At 45.3% G+C, this 25,875-nt stretch overlaps 1 protein-coding gene across 2 annotated transcripts in view; it reads left to right on the plus strand.

Annotated features, from left to right (window-relative positions):
* AKAP6 (A-kinase anchoring protein 6) overlaps window positions 1–25,875 on the plus strand; it is a 405,462-nt gene that overhangs the window by 74,525 nt on the left and 305,062 nt on the right. For both annotated transcript variants that reach the window (XM_032798440.2, XM_032798441.2), the window contains exon 2: window positions 12,417–12,774. In XM_032798440.2, the coding sequence (XP_032654331.1) occupies window positions 12,460–12,774 (315 nt within the window). In that variant the 5' untranslated portion in view covers window positions 12,417–12,459. The remainder of the gene's footprint in view (window positions 1–12,416; window positions 12,775–25,875) is intronic.

Genomic DNA, 25,875 nt, shown 5'->3' on the forward strand with positions numbered 1-25,875 from the left:
TTAAAAATCTTATTTACTTTACATACAACAATAGTTTAGTTATATATTACAGACTTACAGAAAGAGACCTTCTAAAAATGTTAAAATGTATTACTGGCACGCAAAACCTTAAATTAGAGTGAATAAATGAAGACTCAGCACACCACTTCTGAAAGGTTGCCGACCCCTGGGTTAGAGCATTTGTAGTGGGAGCTTGTCACCTTGTTGAATGAGTGTGTCTGAGAAGCTGGCACAGAGCAATCTAGAGCTATCAACATTGAACAACTATTTCCTACTTGAACAATGGGTCTTTTACCAATAGGGCCATTGAGTTTGAATGAGACACTGCACAGAAGCTGACTGGGAGAGCTGAAGCCTGGAGCTTCCTCACCTGAAAGCACATAGGCAAAAAGGGGACAAATACAGTTTTAAGAGATGGATGCTTCTCTAAGCAAAGGGCAAAATCACTGCAACATTTAAGAACTTTAGGCTTAGGGTGGCCTAGCCTAAGGATGCTGTCCAAACCCAGGGCTGACGGGGTTGTGGGGAGGTGAGATCAAGACTCTGAGTGCTGCATTCAGGACTGTGTGTTGTTTTTCAGAGATCTGTAACTTTTGAGTGTGCTTTCTTTAAGAGTAAAATGACTGTTGTAAAGAAACTTTTGTTCGAAGCCTGTGGTCCTTGCTTCCCTGCCAACTTGTCCCTGAAAGGGTTAATCAAGAAACCACAGCTTTCACAGGCAGGTGAACTCTGGAGCAACTTGTCTAAGCAGCTGAGAGCTTGAGAAGGCTGAGGCTACCGGTTCCAGGGCATTAGATATGGGGCTCTACAATCTGGATGTCTTAAGGCAGGGTGCAGACATGAGATCTGTACCTGGAAGTGGGCCTCAGAGACCCAGAGATAGGAACGTGACCAGTCACATCCCAGATTCAGGCGTGTTTAGAAGCATATGGGATCCAGGAATTAAGTTCACTCACAATAGGTTGATGACCATGCAGAGAGAGGGACTGGCCCAAGTTGTGACAAAAGGCAACAGTGGAAGTCTGTGGATATCGTGGCCCTAAACTGATGATTTCTGATTGCACTAGAACCTGGATTTACCCAGGGTACGTCTACACTACGGGATTATTCCGATTTAACATAAACCAATTTTGTAAAACAGATTGTATAAAGTCGAGTGCACGCGGCCACGCTAACCACATTAATTCAATGGTGTGCGTCCATGGTCCGAGGCTAGCGTCGATTTCTGGTGCGTTGCACTGTGGGTAGCTATCCCGTAGCTATCCCATAGTTCGCAGTCTCCCCGCCCCTGGATTCTGGGTTGAGATCCAGTGTCTGATGGCAAAAATCATTGTCATGGGTGTTTGGGTACGCCTCCACCCTTCCTTCTTGAAAGCGCAGACAACCATTTCGCGCCTTTTTTCTGGTGAACTGTTGCAAACGCCATGCACAGCAGCATGGACCCTGCTCAGATCAATACCGCAATCATGGACATTGTAACACCTCGCACATTCTCGTGCAGTCTATGCTGAACCGGGACCTGCAAGCCGGCGAAGAGGAGGCAGTGGCTACAGCGAGTGGCGACGAGAGTGATGAGGACATGGACACAGAATTATCTCGAACCGCAGGCCCCTGCGCTTTGGAGTTCCTGTGGTAATGGGAGTTCTAGCCACTTGAACGCCAATTTTGGCCCCGGAAAAAAGCACAGACTGGTAGGACCGCATAGTTTTGCAGATGTGGACACTTCGCGTGGCTGCGAAACTTTTGCATGCGTAAGGACCTTTCATGGACTTTGTGACTTGCTTTCCCCTGCCCTGAAATGCCATAATACCAGATGAGAGCCGCCCTCACGTGGGAAGCGAGTGGCAATACCCCTCTGGAAGCTTGCAACGCCAGACAGCTACCGTCAGTCGGAATCAATTTGGAGTGGGAAAATTACTGTGGGGCTGCTGTGATGCAGTAGCCAAAGCATCATTAAGCTGCTGCTACGAAAGGTTGTGACTCTGGGAAACGTGCAGGTCATAGTGGATGGCTTTGCTGCAATGGATTCCCTAACTGTAGGGGCGATAGATGGAACCCATATCCCTTCTTGGCACCGGAGCCCAGGGCACCCAGTACGTAAACGCAAGGGGTACTTTTCAGTGGTGCTGCAAGCACTGGTGGATCACAGGGACGTTTCACCAATCCATGTGGGATGGCAGGGAGGGTTCATGACGCTCGTGCCTTCAGAGCACTGCTCTGTTTAAACTGCTGCAGCAAGGAATTACTTCCCAGACCAGAAAATAACAGTTGGGGATGTTGAAATGCCTATATTATCCTGGGGACCAGCTACCCCTTGATGCCATGGCTCATGAAGCATAACCAAGGCAGCCTAGACAGTGGTCAGGAGCTGTTCAACTACAGGCTGAGCAAGTGCAGGATGATGGTTAGAATGTGCATTTGGCCGTTTAAAGCGCGCTGGCGCACATTACTGACTCGCTTCAGACCTCAGCCAACCAATGTCCCTTTGTTATTGCTGCTTGCTTGTGTGCTCCACAATCTCTGTGAGATAGGGGAGACATTTATGGCGGGGTGGAGGCTGAGGCAATCACCTGGCCTTGATTACGCTCAGCAGACACCAGGCGATTAGAAGAGCACACCACGAAGCGGTGCGCATCAGAGGAGCTTGAAAATGAGTTTCACTGGGCCAGGGTACGGTGTGGACTGCTGTTTGTTTCCCCTTCATGAACCCCCCTTTATTGACTCCTTTCCCTGTAAGCAACCCACCCTTCCCATTCAGTTACAGCTTGCTTAAGGAAATAAGTCACTATTGTTTAAAAATCATGTATCATTATTAAAAAGTCATTATAAAAAGAGGGAGAGAACTACAGTATCCTGGTGGGTGTTGGGAGGAGATAGGAGGAAGGAAAAGGCATAAACACCATTTCAGTGTAATGACAGCCTTTTGGTGGACTGTCCACGGGGTGGATGGAGGCGGGTGCATGAAGCCTTCCCACGGTTCTTACATCTGGGGTGAGAAGATATGGAACATGGTGAGTATGTGAGGGTGGTTACACAGGGGCTGCAGCGGCACTATTTGACCCGCTGCTCTTCCTGAGATCCACCAGACGTCAGAGGATATCAGTTTGATCACCGGCAGCTCCAGCGATGCATCCGCCACCGCTGATCTTCTCCGCCTACACCTCTGATCTTCCTGCTGCACCTCTCATCTCGAGGCTCCTCCTATATCTCACGTTCATCCTCCTCATCCTCACATTGTCCCCTCCTGTCCTTCACGTTCACTGGCATCTTTCCTGTACTTGCTACCACGTCCTTCCACTCGTTCAGATGAGCTTCAATGGCAGGTTACTTCCATGATTTCCTAGAAATTTCGTCTCGCATCTTTTCTTTTTCCTTCCGCCTTATCTGACTAAGCCTTCGGGATGGAGTAAGGAGGCTTGAAAAATTTGCAGACGCTGATGAGGAGGGGAAAAAAAAGGAGAGAAGATTTAAAAAGATACATTTTACGAAACAATATGTTATTACTCTTTCCACAGTGAACAACACTATTCACCTTACATAGCACATGTATTTCACTACAAGGTCGCATTTTGCATTCTTTAATATTGAGTGCTGCGGCTCTGGTGTTACAGACTCACAGACCACAGGTCCGGCATCAGAATCAGCTTGCATGTGGCCATGGTAAGCCCTTGTCTTTCGGCTTCTCCAGCTTCATATTACACAGTGCCCTCTGATGCTTCTTTCGTGTTACATCATGCAGCAGCAGAAGCCAACCCACCCATCCAATTCTCTAGGATATTGCTTTACCTCTCCCCCCCCGCATGTGCTGGGTATCATGGAAGATCACTGCTAATCACCCCCCCTTTCCCCTCCCGCACGTGGCTGGTAGCTGGGAGATTCCTGCTAGCCAACACGCAAAAATCTCAGCACTATCCTTCCTCCCTCTGCCCGCTTGGCTATGTGCAAGGAGGATTTTCTTTAGCAACAGCCCAGTAGGAAAATGGCCATCCCTTATTAATTCCTGAACTTCACCAGGTTACCATGAACGATATCACTCTGTGAGGATAAAGCAGAGTGAGATAAAGAACGGATGTTTCTTGATTGCCAGCAAATCACCGGGACCATACCAGCTATTGCTTTGTCATGCAAATGATACCCGATTACTTGCTACATGCATGGTGTGGTAAAGTGTCTATCAGTGGGACGGAACAAGGCTGCCTTGCCAGAAACCTTCTGCAAAGGCTTTTGGAGTACCATCTCTCTTTCTGGGTGCAGTCCATGCTGGAGCTCTTTTTCTATTCTGAGGAGACTGCATTGCTACCTGTGCTGATGAGCTCTGCGTGGTCACCTGTGCTGATCAGAGCTCCAAGCTGGCCAAACAGGAAATGAAATTCAAAAGTTCGCAGGGCTTTTCCTGTATACCTGGCCAGTGCATCCGAGTTCAGATTGCTGTCCAGAGCAGTCACAGTTGTGCACTGTGGGATACTGCCCGGAGGCCAATACCGTTGATTTGCAGCCACACTAACCCTAATCTGATATGGTAATACCGATTTTAGCGCTACTCCTCTCGTAGGGGAGGAGTACAGAAACCGATGTAAAGAGCCCTTTATATCGATTATAAAGGGCCTCGTAGTGTGGACGGGTGCGCCGTTAAATCGGTTTAAACACGTAGTATAGACCAGGCCCCAGATTTACTCAATTAATTTCTTATTTAGTCCTAGTGAGAATAAGCAATTATTTGCCTTGTGAGTATAAACTTTCGTGTTCCACAGGCAACAATGGGAGATCGCAGATGTCAAAGTGCATGGCAGGTCATTTCAGATTTCTTAATACCTGATTTGCAGGCATAATCTGGTACTTAACATCTAGGGTGAGATTTTTCACAAGTACTCAGCATTGGCTTGGCTTTGCTCTCCTTAAAGTCCTGGGAAATTTTACTGTTGATTTAATGGAAGGCAAGTGAGGCCAATCTTTAGTGGTTTGGAAAATTCCAAGTGTAATTAACATCATTTTTCCTGCTTGATACTGGAATTACTGGATGTAATTCTTTGGCCTATGTTATGCAGGAGGTCAGACTAGATAATTGTATTAGTTCCTTCTGGCATTAAAATCTGTTAAAATCAACAAATCTATTAAATTGCAGGCACAAAATGGAGTCACCATTAAGGCTGAACTTAAAATTTTGACCCCTCTTTTCAGTTCAGTTATTTTGTCTAGTCTGTCATGGCAAATTCAATTTATTTCACACTGCTTTTATATTTTTAATTTTCTGTGTGCTGCAGAATTTGGTATTGAAACACATATCTACTGTAGAGTTCATCAGGGGAAAGTTGGAGGTTTTAACATTTGCACAGAGCAGGGGTCAGCAGCCTTTAAGAACTGCTCTGCCAAGTCTTCATTTATTCACTTCAATTTAAGGTTTCGTGTGCCAGTAATACATTTTAACATTTTTTAAAAGGTCTCGCTCTATAAGTCTTTATATTATATAACTAAACTATTGTCATATGTAAAGTAAACAAGGTTTTCAAAATGTTTAAGAAGTTTTATTTAAAATAAAATTATGCCACCAGGCCGCTCAGCCCACTGCTGGCCTGGGCTTCTATTCACCTAGGCCGGCAGCAGGCTGAGCAGGACCAGCGGCCGGGACCTCAGACTGGCAGTGAGCTGAGCCACTCAGCCTGCTGCCACTCCGCTCGCTGCCACTCTGGGGTTCCGTCCACCAGCTCCTGCCAGCCAGGGTCCTGGCTGCCAGCCCTGTTCAGCCCATCACCAGTCTGAGGTCCCGGCCCTTCCCACAAAGAGTGGGTACCTACCTTCTCCCTGGTTTTAGCCCATTCTCTTCCTCTCTCTCTGCACTGAGCTGAAGGTGGGGGTGCACTGAGCATAGGGCTGGGGATTAAGGAGCAGGCTGGGGGTTGGAGTGTAGGGTCTGGCCAGGAGCTAGAATGAGGGAGGGGGCTCAGGGTTGGGGCAGGAGGTTTGGGTGTGGAGCACTTACCTGGGCAGCTCCCATTTGGTGTGAGAGGTGCAGGTGCGAATGTGTGTGGGGGGTGGTGCAGGAGCTTCCGTTTGGTGCTCAGGAAGGGGATGTGGAGAGGGTGCAGGAGTCAGGGCAGGGGTGTGGGGGGGTGTGAGGAGAGTGCAGGAGTCAGGGCGTGGAGTGTGGGGGAGCTGGGTATGTGCAGAGGGGGTGCCAGAGTCAGGGCTGGGGTTGGGGGGATACAGGGGTCAGTGCAGGGGCCTGAGGGGCGTGGAGGATGCAGGGCTTAGGGCAGAGGGATAGGGAGCTTTGGGGGGTTCAGGAGTTAGGGCAGGGGGCTGGGGGTTTGGGCTGGAGTTGTGGGGATGCTCCCAGGCCCCTGCCCTGAGTGGCTCACAGTAGTGGGCTAGAGGGGATATGCTCCGCCTCCGCCTTTGCCTCTTCTCCGGAGCAGTGAGCATGCTGCGGCTGCAGTTCTGGCTTCACTTCTTCTCCTCCCTCTCCAGGGCCATCAGCTGTTCAGCCGCTGGGAGGGAGAGGAGGGGCAGGAACCCAGCATGCTGGGGGAAGAGGCAGGGGAGAAGGGAGCTTGGCTGCTGGTGCAGGCTGTCCTGCGGCAGCAGGACCAAGTTTCTGCCCCCTACCCCGGCAGGAGAGAGCAGGGGGTGGAGGAGAGCCGGCTGGGCTGGCCTGGGTTTGGCAGTGGGCTGAGCGGGGCCAGCGGCCGGGACCGTGGCTGACAGCAGTGTGCCATTAAAAATCGGCTTGTGTGCTGTCTTTGGCACATGTGCCATAGGTTGTGGACCCCTGGCATAATGGCTAGTTGGGATTTTTGATTCTAGGAATGTGTAGGAGACAGTTTGGTGTGGGATAAACACATTGGCTGGATACTAAAACAAACAGCACTGAGCTACTTTAATTCTGTTGTTGTTGAAATTTGCATCATTAGATTTCCAAGTCAGCAACCAGGCATAGTTACTTTAATGAATTACTTTCAGCCTTTTTTTGACCACTGTGGAGAAGAAAATGAATTGTTTTCCGGACAGATAGGTGGCTGAATAATGCTTGCAGCTGATTTTAACAATATATGACAGTGAGAGAAAAAAAATTAGAGCTCATTAACATTCACTCAAACCAGTGTCTGCACCACTGATCAATGCCTGGTCCACTGTATGACTTAAAATACTTAATGAATCTTTGTTTGACAGGAACCAGCTGCTGTTGCAGGAGAACATGGATGATCTGATGGCTGGCTGAGTGAATTTGGATTGTGTCGTATAAACAAGGAGAATCTGAATAATCAGAGGGCAGAATGAGTGAGAGAAGACTTTTGATGATTGCTTGAACTGTATTATGGCTGACGCAAATTCTATGCTTTGCATGAAAGCATCAGTGTCTGAGTGGAAAACCAGGAGAAAGGGGGCTTGCCTATGTGACTGTGGAAGGTAATCAGCCCTCTGTTAGACTTAATGCACTTAATAAAGGGATATATGTGTGCTTGAGTGCGCGCGCGTGCACACACACACACATTATCTATAAAAGAGTAATCATAGCTCAGGATGATTCTTTCAAAATAATTTAATTTGTTGCTGCATTTTTCACCCGCTAGAAATAATTCTAGCCAATAGCTACAACATGTGGTTTATAATTATTGCATCCTTTCAATGGACTCAGGAAGTTTATTTCTAAAATTGAAAGTGACACTGGTGCTTGACTTGTGTTTGTTGTGGTTTCTTTTGTACAAACATATTAGCCAAAAATCATACTTAAGATGCTGACTCATCTGTCTTGGGCATAGTAAGACTCAGTTCAGAAGGGTACCGTGACACTGTTTAGAACCCAGTCCTGGATTGCTTGCACACCCATAACTATCACTGAGTGCATTGTGTTCTGGGTGCACAAGAAATGCAACGCTGGGCTCTCAATGCTTATAATTCTCAATAACCCTAATTCTTGGATGCTATAGATGTGTGATTGACAGATACCCTATTTAGGAAGAAATATATATCTTCTTCTCACCTTCTTGCACAAGGAAATTTTGTATGATAGGAGATCTTGGTATAAACTAGAGAATGCATTTCATTTCCATATGGTACTTATCATTATTTTCCCTTCAGTCTTCATTTGTGCCTGCCACAGTAAAGTTGGTAAGCAGCAAAATGAAGTCTAAGGCCAACATTTGAAAATCTAGTTAGCACCCAGTGACAGCAACTCTGAAAATCGTATTGCATATCTAGGTTTCCACCCTCGGGAATCAAGGTTTGAAAATTTTGGTCTAAACGCCCAAAGCTGTAAATTACTCTAATTGGTAAACTGGCCATCTTATATTTCAAAAGTATGAAGTTCAAAAGATAAAGTTGAATTTATAACAAGTTTTCTCTCAACTTCTTTCATGCAATTTTAGATTAATTCTTATTGTTTTTTCCTGTGGCTAAAAAGAAAATGTTTTAAGTCCCATGTTTTAAAATAAAAAGTTGAATTTGGAAAAGAATAGTTCAGCCATTTAATGCTTTGATATCTATGAAAATAAACATTAGGAAAGATTGTTATTTAAAGTTAACCAAGACACACTGCTTACTTCAGTTCAGGAGTTCCTGTTAATCGGATTCTGTGCCCTGTCAAGGGAGTCAGAATGAAAAAAGGGAAAATGACAAATTTAGCCCCAAATATATTATTTAACATAATCATTTAAATCTTACCCCACACAAATGGTTTCATACAGTGGATACCACAGCTTTATATGGTGCACTCTTCTTTTTTTTTTATCGCTGGGCCTTTTTCCAGCATGTGAAATATTTTGGATCAGATATAATATATATCGACTACAACATTAGCAGGATATTGGAACTAAAACTATCACCAAATAGAACTCTGAATTGGAAAAGGCAACATCCCAGCTGAGAAACAAGCATGCTTTTATCTAGCTTTGATTGGCTTCGCACAGTAGTGCATTAACAGGATATCATGAATCATTGAACTATCTAGTTATGAAGTTGCTTAGTTAGGAACACAAAAGCTTCCTGACTTTGACTGTAAGTGCTTAGCATACCAAAAAAAGGAACTACTTTTGATGGTAATTCTGATTTTGGCAAGTTTTGTGGTTCTCAAACTGCTTAAAACAGCTTGATTTGCAAAGTGTTTTTTTTTACTGTGACTGGACATGCATTGGGGGGTTATTATTTAGTATGAGTCCAATAGAGCTATGTAACAATACTGTTCTTCAGCAAGAACTTGAAAGGAAACTCTTGAAATCAAACATACACATGTGAATCAAGGTCATACTGACAGTGGAGTTGACTGGTCCTAGACTGATATTAAGGATAACAGTGCAGTGAGTACATTATTGTGATGTCAATTCTCTGAGAGAGAGCAAGAGATCCTTTCAGCTTTCTTTTGTGGCTGTATAGATGGATTGTGATGCATTTTGATCTGCCAAGAGACAATATAATGAATCACATGTACTAGTGTTCAGCTTCAGTAATTTCTGCCTGCAACAGGGTCTCCTTTCAAGCAATGTGAGCTTTTAGAAAGAGAGAGCATCCCTAGCCTTGTTAATGAGAATTCATGGTATGTGTTATGTTTGTAAGAAATCTTTTACAAGCACATATTTTACAATTTAACACTGTCTTCTTCCTGGAAAGAAAAGGATTTGATGGACTTTAAAACTGCTAGAATGATGGTGCTGTTTGCTATAATGCTGGAGAAGCCAGACTGCAGGGTCAAGTGTATGGGGACAAAAAGCAGGTTAGTGGGTTCCTAAAGGCTGCTGATTACAAACTCTCCCCCTGCAGCTGGGGGTGCACTCTGCATGCAGCATGGTTTAGCTTTTGTTTGCTTCAGTGGAATTATGCTTTAATTTTTTGATCGTTGCTCCAGTGGTGGGAATGGAGATGTACCACAATAAAAATAATAATAAAAAAACCCTTCCAGAGTCTGCATGGAGAACTAATTGTATGTGGAACACCCATTAGGCCTGTCCTGCATTTCCTGTGCACCTGCATCATTTAATGAAGGAGGAGTAACTAATTTGCCTAGAAGGCTTGCTTATTTGGTAATGGTAAACTAAGAGAAATATGGATAAGAGTGGGCACCATCAAAATTTCACTGGTCAGGAGGAAATAACATTGAGAGAGTGCTTAAAATAATAAAGTTGTGTTGTCTATTAAAAACAGTCTATTCTGATACAGTATACATTAGAGTTGGAACTTTACAAATGGAAAGATTTGTCTAACAAAATGCATTTAGTGTTTAAGCTGAAAATTGTGTAAAGAACAGATGGATTTGAAAAGTGATCAGCATTTTGAGGATACGTTTGTAACTATTTTCATACAGTCTTGCTGCAGTGCTGCTAAAATACGTATGATTTAATTTCTGAATGGGTAAAAGGGAATTTGGATTAAAAGTTGTACTGTAACTCAAGAGGTCTGAGAATCTTCTTTGGTTCTCTCTTCCTGATTTTATCATCTGTTTTAAAATCAACCTAGTTAAACATTTACAAAGCTAATGGCAGCTGCAAATTCAATTGTATGCATGGCTGATTACACAGACTGTGGCTTAGTAAAATAGTGGTAGAGTGGGAGATTGAAGCAAAATAGCATAGATGTTATGTTTTCTGGCCTGACTGCCTACCAAAACTGTATCACATCATTAGGGTTGTAGAGGAAATGGACTAGACAATTGTCATCGGGGCGGCTCCAACCACCAGCATGCCAAGCGCATGCCTGGGGCAGCAAGCACTGGAGGAGCTCTGCCGGTCGCCGCGAGGGTGGCAGGCAGGATGCCTTCAGCGGCATGCCTGCGGAGGGTCTGCTGGTCCCGTGGCTTTGGCGGACCTCCTGCAGGCGTGCCACCGAATCCGTGGGACCTGGGACCTCCTGCAGGCAAGCCGCCGAAGGCAGCCTTCCTGCCGTGCTTGGGGGGGCAAAATACCTAGAGCCACCCCTGATTGTCATAGATGGTACTTTGGTACTCTGACTGCATGTCATGGGAGTGTCTTGATGCTGGGAGCGCCACATTAAATACTCAAACACGACAATTCAGTGTTTGAAGCATAGTAAAGCTGCTTACCCTTTCTAAACTGAAGACCTATGTGCTGAACTGCAATCCTCACTCAGGAAAAATTCAAGCTGGAGAAACTGGAATATTGCCCAAGTAAGCACTGTGGCATTGAGCCCCACTATACTGCAGCTAGTGATTACTTCTGTAATTTCTATAAAGCAAGAAAAAAAGTTTTAAAGTAGTTTTAAGCCCTGTAGCATCCGATGGATAGACTAAATGGCTATGAGACATCTTCAAATGCAACCAATCTCATTAAACTGTTTTATGCAAATATATTGAATGTGGCTTTGTTGTGCTGCAGAACACGATAAATGTTTTGTGGAGGGGACTGTGCCTTGTATTAGCTTTAATAGAGTGCCATGGTAGAGGTGGTTCTATCTCATAAAATTCAGATCTAATTTTGAAGAAGTTCAGGAATCACACTACTAATGAAGATTTTCAGAATGCTAAGGTATTTTGCTTTATGCAGGGCCTTGTGCTGACATCCTGGCTCGTGTTTTTCTGGGTAATGCTTTACTGCACCATCCACTTCTGTTTGAAAGTAGAGTAAGGTCAAAGCAAAAATGCTTTAAAAGAAAATTTCAGTGAAACTGTGTTTTGCTTTAAATATACAAAATGATACACAGTGTAACCCCAATGAAACTGTTCTATAGTCAAGCCAGAAGGAAATTTGCTATAACAGGATTCAATATTTCCTGTGCTTAACAGTTTAAAGAGGGATTCCCATATGTGGTTAACATGAGATAAGTACCAATATATTTTGCCATTTTTCAGTGTATCTTCCTGATGCTCTGGGTAACTGTGATTTAGAAATAACCTCATCTGTCACAATCTACCTTTGCCTTCTACTTGATGCTACATTAAACCGGTTTTGATAACATCAGAGTTTGCATCCATGGAGAAGACTGTGATACCAAAACCGCACCATTCACTTTCTCCCTAGATTAATTAGGTGGAAGAACTGAGCTATGAGAGTGGAACCTTTTAATTTAAATCCAAATATACAATACTTTGACAACAAACAAGAATTGCAAGGGATTATTCACAATATCTTAAGTATTGTATTTATATTAAAATAGAATACATCAGAAAGTTCCATCCAGTATGAAAATCATAAATTGATTTTTAGAGTGCTGATTTTCTAGAAATAAGGAAATGTGACAATTGCTATTCTTCCCACTTAAGGAGGTTAAACCTCATAGGTAAATTAGTAACTAATAATTCAGTTTATTCCTAAAGTTGTTAATGAGAGAGGATTTGTATAGTGAAGAAGCCACTCAGAATGCCATGTATATTTTATCTCTAGTGAGCAAGCTTATTTCTTATCTTATGAATACTTTAGTCTAAGATTTTGTCTTGTAACTGTAATCTTCTTCTCTCTTTCTTTTTTTCTTTGCAGCTGTTTTGGAAAGAATTATGGTTAAGATTTTCCTATTTTAGCCATGGATGTTGCATTTAGCCCCATGAGGTCACAAGAACTGGATCCCATGGCTACTGGTGCATCCCCCATGATCATAAACATGACTCCCACTGTAGAGCAAGATGGTGAAGAAGATGCAATGAAGGAGCTTGATTCTGACCAACAGTATGAAAAGCCTCCCCCTCTCCACACAGGGGCAGACTGGAAGATTGTTCTCCATCTGCCTGAAATTGAAACATGGCTCCGGATGACATCCGAAAGAGTCAGGGATCTGACCTATTCTGTCCAACAGGACTCAGACAGCAAACACGTGGATGTACATCTCGTGCAGCTAAAGGTAAGATAAAATTTTTGTTTCATACCAGCCACATTTCAGCTTTATAAGTACAAGAAACTCCCTACAGTCAGCTACTGGCATGTGCTGAGAAAAGCGTGTCAAAAATTGCACGTGACCACTCCTCTCCCAAAAAATAAACCAAACAACATCCTTTTCTAGGGGAAAAGTGTAGTGCTCAGTATATTTGTTGATTCTTTAACGCAATAAACCTGTCAGATGTATTCAACATGTCCAAACTGAATGGGTACTAACCTAGCACTGAGGACCTGTCCCAAAGCCCACTGGAGTTAATTAAAAGATTCCTAGTGACTTCAGTGGGCCCTGACTCAGGCCCTAAAATTCTCAAGATTGTGTACCAGCGTGCATTCTATCTCATGTAGTCCCCCAGTGACCACTTCTATGGTGGTTCTCCAGTCCTGGCCCCCCGTCCTGCAGAAATTTACATCCATGTTTGATTGGAAATGGGACTACTCATGTGCATCATGTCAGACGTATGTAAAACTTTGCAGGTTCTGGGCCTTGGTAAGGAATATGTAATGATCAGATTTATAAGCAGCACAACCAGTAAAACAACAAGTTTATTTTTGAGAACAAAATTGCATTAACATACATGGACATACAAAAACAACTCTATAACAGGTCGTCTTTAAATAAATCATTTACAGTTTGTCACATTGCTTTAAATTTCAAGTTAATTTTTAAGATATTTTTAAGGAAATACAGGGTAAAGTATAAGAGGGCATTCTGTATGGATGGAAGTGCTTGTGTGCATGGCTTGGTCTGCCACAGCAGATTAAGCATGTCTTTGAAGACCCAAAACAACCTCCAAAAATAGCAAACGAACGTTATCTCTTCAGACTGAGCTGTCTTCAGAGTTCTGCGTTCTGAGGCTTGTGATAATACATTATGCAAACTTAGGATTCTTTGGCACTTTGCATTACGGTTTTCAGTACACGTTTAGTATAAGACTAGGACTTTAGGAAACCTTGAAAAAATTAAAAAATTACTAACACCACAGAGGGAACTGGTTTTCATTTTTTGCCTCTGGCATCTCAGGCAAGCAAACGTAGGCATCACTGCAAAGGAAATGTCCTTAACCCTTGAAGAGGTAGAGTGCCTCACAACCCACGGCAGTGCCCTTTGTGAATAGTCTAGGAGAAGCCCAGCTGTTTCTGTCAGAGTTGTTTTGAATTGAACGAGGAAAAGGGTAAAGTTGAAACTGGTGGCTTAAAAGCGGGATGCTCTTATATAGAAAATCTCTCTCTCTCTCCCCCCCAAAGGTGTATTATTCCTTAAAGTAAATGTTCCCAAATTGTGTTCCGTGGACCAGTGGTATACCCTCAGAGTGGGGTGGTGACATATTGCTAGTTCTTTGCCTTTCTAAATGCAAAAGGATGGCAAAAAGTCATTAGATATCTTACTACTATTACTTTCCATCTAAGTAGTTGTTATATTTGTCACAGGAATCATACATGATCAGCAAGGTGAGGTGGTCCATACAGTCATCAGTGTGGAGGCAACATGTTCCATGAGACAATCTCTTTATTAATATGAGGTCTACACTATTAAAAAAAAAAAAGTTTGAGAACTCCTTTTGTAATGATTCCCATATACAAAGCTGTGCATACATTGTATAGATGACCTTACAAGTGTCTTACAAAAGGGGAAGGAAGGTTGCATTCCTTTTTTTACTACTTTTATGTATTAAGGAGGCCAGGAAAAGTGTGGTGTGTTTTTTGTTTTGTTTTTGTTTTTTTTAATATTAGAAATTCAGGTCTTGTATAGCTTGTTTTCCTTGAAAACTATGCTCAACTGTAAGATTCTGATTTCACAGATGCCAAGGAAGCAACAAGTCACTTTTATTCAGACTCGATTTTTTTTGAATTTTGTTTTGTGTTAGTCTGATATCTACCATCTAACAACAAACAGTTGGGAGAAAAGTTTTTATTATTATTTGTATTATTGTAGCACCTAGGATCCAGAGACATAGACCAGGACCCCATTGTGCTAGGCGCTGTACAAACACAGAACAAAAAGAATTCCAGGAACAAAGAGTTTACACTCAAACTATAAAACAGGAGAGAATGAATGGATACAAATGGGGGAGTACAAGGAAACAATAGGAGTCAGAAGGAGATGCAGTGGTCTCAGCACATCAGTGGTCAAGTTTTTTGTAGAAATCATGGAAAAAGAGTTTGGAGGAGGGGGCTGAAGGACAATAAGGAAGTACCTTTGCAGATGTTTACAGGAAGCTCATCTCAATGTGAGGTGCAGTGTGGGAGAAAGCATGAATGTGCATTTTTGGTAAGTTAACAATGGTCAATGGAGGCTGGCATTGTAGGCTGATTGCAACTAGGAATCGATATGTCGATAGTGAATGAAAGACAACTGGCAGGGTGGGGATAGGCCATGGACAACCTTGAAAGCAAAGAGAAGGGTCTTATGTTTGATGTAATACAGAAAGAGGGGCCAGTGGAGGGATTCAAGAATTGATCTAATGCAAGACTGCACTTGTCAAGGCCAGGGAAAAGGATAGTGCAGTAATCGAGACATGAGATGATGAGAGTCTGGACAAGAGGTTTTTAGCTGTGTGGATGTATATCAAAGGCCTCATCTTGGAGTTGTTGGCAAGATTTAGACATAACTTGGATGTTAGGTGAGAGAGGGAAGTCCAAGTCAATAATGATGCCCAGATTACTGTCTGGAATGACAAGCAGGATCTTGGTGTTGTCCACAGTGATCAAGAAAGGAGGTTGCAGGGTTGGCTTGAGAAGTGGGGGAGATCAAGAGCTATATTTTAGCCATGATAGCTTGAGGTGATGACTGGGTACCCATGAGATGTCAGAGATACAGGTCAAGGCCTTAGTTTGCGCAGAAGGAGACATGTCTGGAGCAGAGGTAGATATGAGAGGGGTTTTTTTGGTAAAAAAACTCAGCATTTTCGAAAGAGCACAGCATTCAATATGCTGAGCTCTTTAAGAAATTTGGCCACTGAAGTGGGAGTTGAGCCCTTCTGAAAATTCCAGCCTCTGCGCCTCAGTTTCCCCATAGAAAGTAAACAGTTGGACACAACTCCCATGATGAGTGTGTGCAGATAGAATGGGTTTTACAGACGGGAGGATGTTTGAAAATGTGGATCTTTATGTTGTTGAGTGGTGGCAAGTTGATTTATTTTAAAGGAGATATGTGAAACTACTACCAAAAAAAAATCCAGAGGTGGAGCAGTAATCTCCAGTACTGAGCAGGTTCATTTAATATGTAGTCAGTCGCTGAAGTGCTGTGTAGTTTAAGGTTGCATATACTGGGCAATGTTAGTAATACTAGTTGTATTACCATATATTGTGGTTTTTCTCTGATTTTAAGAACCAGGTTCCTTTTGAAGGATTTCATAGGCCTACGCCGGGGTGGCCAACCTGAGCCTGAGAAAGGAGCCAGAATTTACCAATGAACATTGCCAAAGAGCAATAGTAACTCATCAGCATCCCCACATCAGCTCCACCTCCCAGCGCCTCCCACTTACCAGCAGTCCTGCTGATCAGCGCCTCTCTCCTTCCGGATCAGCTGTTTTGTGGCATGCAGGAGGCTCGGGGGGAGAGGGGGAGAGCGAGGGCACAGTAGGCTCAGGGGAGGGTGCAGGAAGAGGTGGAGTGTGGGCAGGGCTTGTGGCAGAGCAAGGGGTTGAGCATTGAGGCCCCCCCCGCAGCACATTGGAAAGTTGGCACCTGTAGCTCCAGCCCTGGAGTCAGTGCCTATACAAGGAGCTGCATATTAACTTCTGAAGAAACACATGTGGCTCCAGAGCCACAGGTTGGCCACCCCTGGCCTAGAGTCACAGATGGAATGGGGCTATGGGGTATGTGAAGTACTTGGCCATGGCATCATCACCCCTTTCCAGCCCCATGACTTCTGGGGGTATGTAAATATAAAGGCTAGATTCAGATTTTATTAAAAAAAAATCCTCAAGCCAATTTTACTATGAAAATGGCCTTGAAAATGTAATCATGGTAGAAAGTTTGTGACTATTCCTAACAATTATGGAATAATCACTCCATGCACCATTTCAAGCCTGAGAAACTAGCACACCATACACTTTCGTGGCTACACAGCGAGAGATTCAAATGTCCTTCAGAGTACAGAGCACTAGGAGGAAGAATATTTTAAAGCACTGGCCTAATTCTGCTTCTGTTGGAGTCAGTAGGATTTCTATGATTGCTCCCACTGAAGTCAAAATTAGGCTAATGTTGACTAGGTTTTGAAATCCTACCTTACATCTGACATTACTGATAATGCAGTGTTGTAAGCTATTTACTGTGGAATACCCAAATGCGTTATAGACCATCTGGGGGCATTCTGATTTGGAACACCAGATCAGAATTTGTCTTCAAGCTTTTGTGTCGAGCTGGATCCATAATGTGATAAATATCAGTTTTGCTTACAGTATTTGAAAGTGAAAATTGGATCCTGCTTCACCTTGACCGGGCATCTTCCCTAACTCCTGTTCTCCACGGTCCTCAGAAGTTGCAAACTGGCTACTCCCTTACTGCCTGTTCCAGGAGGTGGCCAGGTCTATTTGTCACCCATCTTCCAGAGGAGGTAGTGGGCCTGCACCTCCCTTCCTCAAAAATACACAGAGCACAGTAGGCTAGTAGCCATGCAAGTGCTTCTGAGCTTCATAGTTCCAGTCAAGAGTAGATTGTGTACTTGCTCTGTATCTGTGCTGAGCTGAGCATGCTACCATCCCCAAAGAAACCCTGGTAGACTAGAGGATAGCAGCAGCCTGACCTAGCAGTCCTCCTGAAATTATCCTGGCACATAACCTCCATGATCTACCCTCCTACACCCTCCCTACACATGCACACACCAGTGTTTAATAAACAGTTCTCTCCAGAAATTAAGAGGCTACAACATGGCTCCCCAGAGCTGTCCTCCCTCCCTAATCCAATCCTATTCAAGACAAAAAACTCATGATAATCTGGAATGTTGTCTTCCAATCTCCTGATGATGCTTTTGACAACTGTGCTGTCTGTATAATATATACGTAACTTGGTACGTATTTTCTTTGGAAATAATTGTTAAATAAAGCTGGTCAAGAAACCCCCTAATGGTGGGCTCAGTAAGCCCTTTCCTGGTCAGTGGGCTGTGCAGCCTCACTTGTGCTGCTTTTAACCCCTTCTCCCTCTGTGGGGCAGCTGCCCCACCGAGTCATGTTTTACTTTGTTGTGCGTATTCATGGAAAACTTGTGAAAATTGGTAAGGCTACATAATCTGAAGCATTATGAACTATATTATGAACTATAATTTCGTTCAGAGCTATTCAGTTCAGTGTTTAGTTAACTGGACAACTTAATGTATTGTAAAAAGCCTAATGGGAACTATGATTTGCAGCCAGCATGGTAATAAACATCATAATGTTATTGTTACATTTTTTTCTTTTCCAACATGCTTTCACAATATTGAACATCACACTATAGCTTATGTAATGTATTTATGTACTATTTTTTTCTTTGCATAAGAGGGGCACATTCCAGCTAAGCATTTAACCAAGTGCATAAGAGCAGCTCCATTAACTTCAGTTGGATTACTGTGTGCTGGAAGTACTGCTTAAGTGCTTGGCCAGACGGGATCTGTGTGGACAAAATTTGAACCAGTTTGGATTTTCTCCTACCCTGTTTCCAATTTCTGTAGTTTTTGTATATGTTTGTTTGATTCAAATCAAATGGTTAATGCTCTTGAAAAATAAATACGCCAGGAACTCATGGGCAACTTTATAGTACAAATCAGCACAAGGTTCTGCGTTTTGGGATTAACGTACACTGGCAGAGTTAAATTTAGAAGCTGAACCTGCTGTTTTTGTTAGCCCCACACTTTTAGAAACACCAAAATTCACATACAATTTCAAAGGACTGTGACTGACCTCAGTTCTTAGCAATTCTAAATGATCTGACGACAAACTTTTCAAAAATAACATCTAGAAAAGGATTAAATGGAGAAGCAGCAGTGCTGGGGAACACAATGGCTGCCTACATTATGGTCCAAAAATATATTTTTATGAAGTTGCTCAACATGTAAAGCCTTTGGATTTTCATTGTGTTTGTACAGTCTTGCTCAGTGTGATATATTTATTGTGGAAAGACGTGATTTTGTAACTCAATTTTAACATGTTGTACTACAGCAGCATCAGACAGCAAACAGCTATGTACGCATTTTCTTGACATTCTCATGAAGTTCAGACTCTGACTTATTGGCAATGCACATGGTAATAGATAATGGTTGCAGTAACTACAGATGACTACAATAATAGTTCTTCTTCGAGTGCTTGCTCATATCCATTCCAGTTAGGTGTGTGCGCGCCGCCGGTGCTAGGTTCGTCGGAGATTTTTCTCAACATCGGTGGGTCAGAGGGCGCCCCCTGGAGTCGCGCCACTATTGCGGATCTTACCCTGCCGACCCCAGTCGCCTTCCAGTTCCTTCTTACCGCCCGTGTCGGTCATTGAACAGTGTTTAATAGAGCGCGTTAGCTGACCCCTCCCTTCCCTAACTACTCGTAGTTCTTGTCTATATGTTATACCTTATTGTATACTTATGCGTTTTCTTAGCATATTGTTTTCAGATAGCGGGTTCGGGGAGATGCCCTTCCCCGCACCAGTGCCGAGCATGCCCGGTCACGGTTTCTTAGCTGAGCTTGACACGCTCGCCTTGCTCAGGAGATCCACCGAATCCTGTTTCGGTGCCTCGGGGACTGTTTCACAGGAAGTGCCATTTGAGTCGTTTAGCCGACGACAAACGGAGCGGCACTCTTCTTCTTCCTCGCTTCTGCACGAGGTGGCTACTCGGCGCGAAGCGCCTCCTCGGCCGACCCCTCCGGCACCCGGCTTCTGGCCGGACGTCGGTCGGCCCGCTCCCTCTTCTCTGAGGTTGCGGAAGCCACGATCTCTGCTCAGTGCCTGACGCTCCCGGCACGCGCGTGGTTGAGCTCCCGGCTCTGCTGCTCTGTGCCAACTGCATGCAGCCAAGGCTATTTCAGTATGTCGCTGGCACCAACAACCTGCGGAGCATCTGGGAACGGCTGTTGATTCCGGGTCCGCGGGCGTTGTTCCAGTGGCTGCCTGCTCCCGGCATTCGCCGTGGCTTGGGCTTCCTGTCTTGCTGCTTCCGTTGCCACGGACCGCGCCGAGGCCATCTAGTTGGTGCGCACGACCTGCCGCGGCACCGAAACGCCCGGCACCGTCGATCCGCCCGCACAGGCCGTCGAATTTCAGTGCCTGCACCGACCCCGGCCGCCCGTGGTTGAGCTCTGTCTGCGTTCCGTGCCCAACGGCACCGCAGCCAGAGCTCACTAGTTGGATTGCCAGCTCCAGAACCTGCCGGCAACCAAACCGTCGCACCGTTGATTCCCGTCCCATAGGAGGCTGTCGATTCCAGTGTCTGCCTGCTCCCCGGCGCACACGTGGGTCAGAGCTCCCTGCCTCTTCTCCCATCGACAGCCCGCAACAGAAGCCCTGTTAGCCGTATCGCGCACCGCCACTGCGAGGCATGGCGGACGTCAGCACCGTCGATCCGGTCCCAAAGGCCGTTCGATCCGGTGCCTGGACAGTCCCGTACGCACTGTGTCGGCTTTACTGTTCCCTTCCATGCGGAGACTTTCCAGGCAGGATTTTGTGAAGGTTTTTTGCTGACCCCCGGCACCGTCGTGGGGTATATCGTCTCTTGGCAAGGCACCTTGATACGGACTCTCTGGTCGCGCCGCAGAGTGGCACCTTTGTCCGGTCCGCGCGCTCACTCTCGGCGTCCACTCTGCCTCTTACAATCGATGTTTTCCTCGGCACTCGCATGCGCAGGTCGGTGTCCGTTCACCGACCGTAAAATCTCGGGCCGTTCTGGTCCCAGCACCGCTATGGGCATGTGCTCCCGCAGCGCTCCCACCCTCGAGATCTCGTGTCGACTCCGGCCGCTTGGTTCGTCGTCTCGTTCAGTACCCATGCCCATGGGCCTCGGGGGCTCAGTGTCTTCTGGTGGATCTCTTATTACAGGGACCGCGATTCGTTGTGCCTACACCAACTTGAGAGCCTCGGACTCTATCGGAGATGACTCAATGTGGACCTCAGGCGGAGTCCCTGGGTGGGGGACCCGGTAGCTGCACATTCTATCGGCGGTTGACCTAGATGCCGACCTGTTTTTCGGCATCGGCGATGCCATCTCTAGAGGGTACAACTCTTTGTTTGTCATCCTCCTCCCTGCTCCTGTCTTCAGTGGGTGAAGGGACGGCTGGCAACGGCGCAGCGAATCGAAGGGGCTGGGGAGCCCTAACCGCCGCAAGGTGCTTCTGCACGGGCCTATGCCCTGGGGCAAATCAATAAGCCCTGCTTTGCCCCTGTATAACCTGATTCGGTGGATAACTTTATAGAGAGCTTTTCTTCCATCAGTTTCGCCAAGGTTCACTGCCTCTTTTGAGGAAAGAAAGCGCCAGAGCTTCCTCTCAGGCCTCGTTCATGAGGATACTCCTGGCTTCAGGTTTCAACTTCCGGCTGTCCGACTTGCCATTTGTTGGTAAAGGCCTCTTTGCGGGGGATCAACCCCAGGCTGCAAAGCCTGAGGCACAGTCTATGCGCCTGTCTGGGCGTGTCGCCGACGACCACTGCAGAGCCTTTCCCGTCCCAGCCACACGGCCAACTCTGTGCCTAGCCACGATAGAACTTTTCAAAGGTGCGCCTGGGCTGCAACTGTACGCGGGGATCCCACTCTACTCGCTCTGGCATGGTCCCAGTACTAGTTCACTGTTCCTCACATGGTGGAGTGTGAGTATCACTCCACTTTGTTCCACCCTGCCCTCTTTCAGGGACTCCTCTCGAGGCGCATTCCTCTTAACGATGGGCACACGAATGGATGAGGGTATCTCTTTTCCTATCCCGCTGTATGAGGCTACTTCCGTCGAGGACGCACCAGTTTATGTGGTTGTCCACAGGTTCCCTGGGACCATTATCTGCCTAATCCTGGCGCCTTATGCACCTCGTATGAAAGCAGTCCTTCCCTTGCATTCCCATCGCCACAGGATACTCCACTTCTGCACCATCGTATTACCGTTTACGGTCCTGCTGTTAGTTTCTCAGCCCGCAGGCATTAACTTAGTTGTATAGTCGCCACCCACCTCCGCGACCTTGATGCTGCATCTTTCTGCTCTGGCATTGGCTTTATCTGAGGATACTCCACGACGCAAGTCCTCGGGTGTGGGGCATCGTCAGGGACCTATTCACATGTCTAGGCTGGGATCACTATAAACATCCCACTCTGGTTTCCACGCAGAGGTTAGACTTCCTAGGGCTCTCCTGGATGAGCTGCCGATCCACTCCCAACCACGGTTTCAGGCGATGGCACGAGCATCGAGTCTGCAAACTTCCCGCGCCTTGGCTCGACCTTGTCGGTTCTCTCCCGGTTCCATGGCTGGCCTGCTAGTTTACAAAACGCTATGCTCTACCTCTGTCTTCTCAGTTTGGTTCAATCGGATGCCGCGGACAGGGCCATGGTCATGTAGTCCTTCCCTCGGCCTAGGTCCCTACCCACTGTGGCTAACTCCCTCCCTGGGTGTGGTAGGGATGCGCTCTTCCCGCCACACCTTACTGTCCTGACGAAGGTACGTATCTCCGACTCAGTGCTACCTCAGTTAAAGGGGTCCAGCGCAGCTCGAGCGTGGGTCTCAGTGTTACGCCGCAACGCCATGTCCTCTAAACTGGTAAGACATGGTCCCTCTTGTGTAAGGCCATCGTCGGACCTTTGCATAGCCCACTGCAATCTGGTAGCATCTTTCTTCCTCGGTGCTTGACTCAGCAGGTCTTTTCCTGTCTCATGAGTGCTCACCCTGCCTGTTCATGCTTCTGTTGCAGCAGTGAGGATTTTTCCACATATGGCCTGTTCCGTACCACGGGAACACGGAATGCCGAGGTTCTGTCCTCGAGTCTCTCTCCGGGACCGATCTCGGACGCTGTCCTCATGGTGGGAGGGCCAATGGTTTTAGGCCTTCCCGCCCGGCTCATTGTCCTGCTCACCTTCGCGGGCCCGGCGTGAATTTCACTCCAGCGTGGTCAGGCAGCGGCTGATATGCCACGTTTTGCTTGGCCTCAACACCCAATTTACCCTGCCTCCACCAATTACCTACTATGCGGAAGACTTCGCCGCCGGATTCCAGTCTCTTCACTGCCTGGTTGACCCGGCTCGTGACTTCCGATAGCAGGAAGCCTTCCACGATGGCTCATACGTACCCTGGCCAGGTGGAAAAGCCTTCTCCTACAGCGACACGCTCTCTTACTCCTGCTGGGTCTCGATCCTTATTTTGGACTACCCTGCACTGCAACAGCAGGGGCTACGGTTTCTCGCAAGAGTACACTTTGGCAGCACATCTCTACCTTCCTTCCAGGCTAAGGTGGTGTTTCTGTGTTCCTGCTCTAGGTTTCGGGTCTCCAGGGCTTGCAGTCGCATACACCCTTAGGTTACGCCGCCACCCAACCTGGGACCTCACCTGGGTTTAACCAGACTTAGTCTCTTCATTCGACCGTAGCGAAACTCTGCTCCGTGCTGTTATAGTCTTGGAAGAAGCTTCCTAGTTAGCCGTTACGTCGGCCGACGAGTCTTCGAGCGCAGGGCTCTTATGTGTTCTGCCATACATTCTGTCACAAAAACCGCTTGCCAGTTAGACCACACCTGGCTTTCTCCCTAGGGTGGTTTCGGCCTTTCATGTTCACCACACTCCAACACGATGGGACAACAGTTGCACTCCCTGGACGTCTGTGAGCGCATCGCATAGCGAGCGGACAAACCGTTTGTAACTCGCCCCAGACTCTCGGTCGCGTGCTGGCCGAGAAGGACCTATTGTTTCCTCTCAGAGGTATCCATCTTTGCGGTGCTGCCCTGCACCCGCACTTTCGTATGATTTGGCTCAATTTCCCCAGCCACCTCACCATGCGTTCTACCGGAGCTCAGGCTTCATCTGCCGCCTTATAACTCATGTACTACCCACGAATTCTATCACGCAGCTCATGGGTCCTCGGTCCATCCCTTGCTTCGCATTATTGCTCTGGGTTAACAGCACGGGCGAGGATACTGCAGCCTTGGGCTTCAGCAGTTTGCATTCTGCCATATTTCACTCCGGACCCCACCGCCACATAAGGACTTGGAATCACCTAACTGGAATGGATATGAGCAAGCACTCGAAGAAGGAAAAGACGGTTATCACCTTTGTAACTGTTTCTTCGAGATGTGTGCTCAATCCATTCCACACCCCCCCTCCTTCCCACTGTCGGGTAGCCACAGATCGAATGAAGGGCGGCTGGGTCGACAGGGGTATATATCCGGCACCATAGCGGCGCCACTCCAGGGGGCGCCCTGCCGACCCACCGAGTGTTGCTAGGGTAAAAATCTTCCGACGAACGTGCACGCGGCGCGCACACACCTAACTGGAATGGATATGAGCAACACATCTCGAAGAACAACAGTTACAAAGGTGAGTAACCGTCTTTTTCGTTGGCCACTGCTCAAGCTGTTCTTTTGGTAAACATTTCCACAGAAAAACAAACCTTAGGTCTGTAGCTAAGGTTGGCAGAATTTGATTTTTTTAAAATTCCAATGGATAATATTGATGTTTATTTTAAAGTATTTTTTAGATTATCGATTTAAAAAAAATCAGTTGCAGGAAATTATGGGGGGTCAGACCATTCTGGAGATTCAAAAAGTTAAAGATTATACCTATCAAAACACAAATTGTCAACATCATATGCCAAAATATACAAAGTAAGTATCCTTAAATCAAACTCTAGTAAGGTTTCAAGCAGCATTTTTCTTTCTTTGCCTAGCTGTAAAATTCGATTATTATCAATGGAATATTTTTGGCTGTTGGTGTGTGTATGGTGAAATTGATGTTTACCAACATTTACTGATTAAAAATGGAATCCTTTCAAGTCTACATACAAATATATACACATTAAAGATACATGGAAGATATTGTGTAAAATATTCTAAGAGTAGTATCAGTGTCCATTAGTGATCATTGTTCAGTGTTGTAAAAGTATCTACAGAGCTTTGTTTAGTAAGGAGGTAGTTGTTCATGAACTAATTATGACATCCGAAATTGTCATATTCACCAAATGCAAGTTTGGTCAGAGCAGATAGAACACTTAATTCACCTTCAGTTTTCATTGACTTTCCATGAGTCTTAGTCTTGTAAGTGCCCAAGTCACATTTGAGAATGGGATTTAGGTTCTTCAGTCGCTTAGGTACTTTTGAAAATTTGACCACAGGAACCTTAACTTACACTGTCACTTCAAAAAAAAAATTGCTTCACTATTAACAAAGATTTTACAGTGCTAAGAAAAAATGTCAATACAAATACAATTTATGTCACTGATGCTGCACATGCTTTAACTTTAAGCACATGAATAGTCCCACTGAAGTCCATTCATCTGAGTAATGTAACATGCTTGCTTAAGTGTTTGTTTGCAGGATCAGGTCATTAATTTTCATAATTTTGTTTCTTTCCTATAGCAGTTTTTTTGTAAAATTAAAATAAGATACTCTACCAGTAATGGCATTTTAAATGTAGCATTTATAATTTAATTTATTATAATACAAACTTTGCATCTAAAGAAGTGGGTTTTTTTACCCATGAAAGCTTATGCCTAAAGAAAGCTGTTTAGTCTTTAAGGTGCCACTGGACTCCTCATTGTTTTTATTATACAAACTTTGAAATTAGTTTTATAAAGCCTCAGCCTAATTTAAATACATTTATATTTTAAAACAACCCCATTGATTTAAATAGCCTTGACTGAAATCACTTCACCTTGTTCTCTAGTGATAAAAATATTTTTCTTTTTATTCCTTCTAGTACTGCAGAGCTCATATAGTTAAGATTGAGTGAACTGGAATATTTTTGTTCTTCTACATCCATAGAATTGTTTAAGTTCTAATCAGTTTTACTTGTGCAAACCCATTGCCATCAGTGAGTTTGCACGGTATCATAAGCATTCCCAAATCTGGACCTTAGCTTCCAGAAATCTGGGTGCCTGCATGAACCCCTCTAAGCTTAATTACCAGCTTAGATTTGATCTCGCTGCCACC

Source organism: Chelonoidis abingdonii, chromosome 4 (assembly GCF_003597395.2).
Source record: "Chelonoidis abingdonii isolate Lonesome George chromosome 4, CheloAbing_2.0, whole genome shotgun sequence".
In the NCBI taxonomy this organism is placed as follows: domain Eukaryota; kingdom Metazoa; phylum Chordata; order Testudines; family Testudinidae; genus Chelonoidis; species Chelonoidis abingdonii.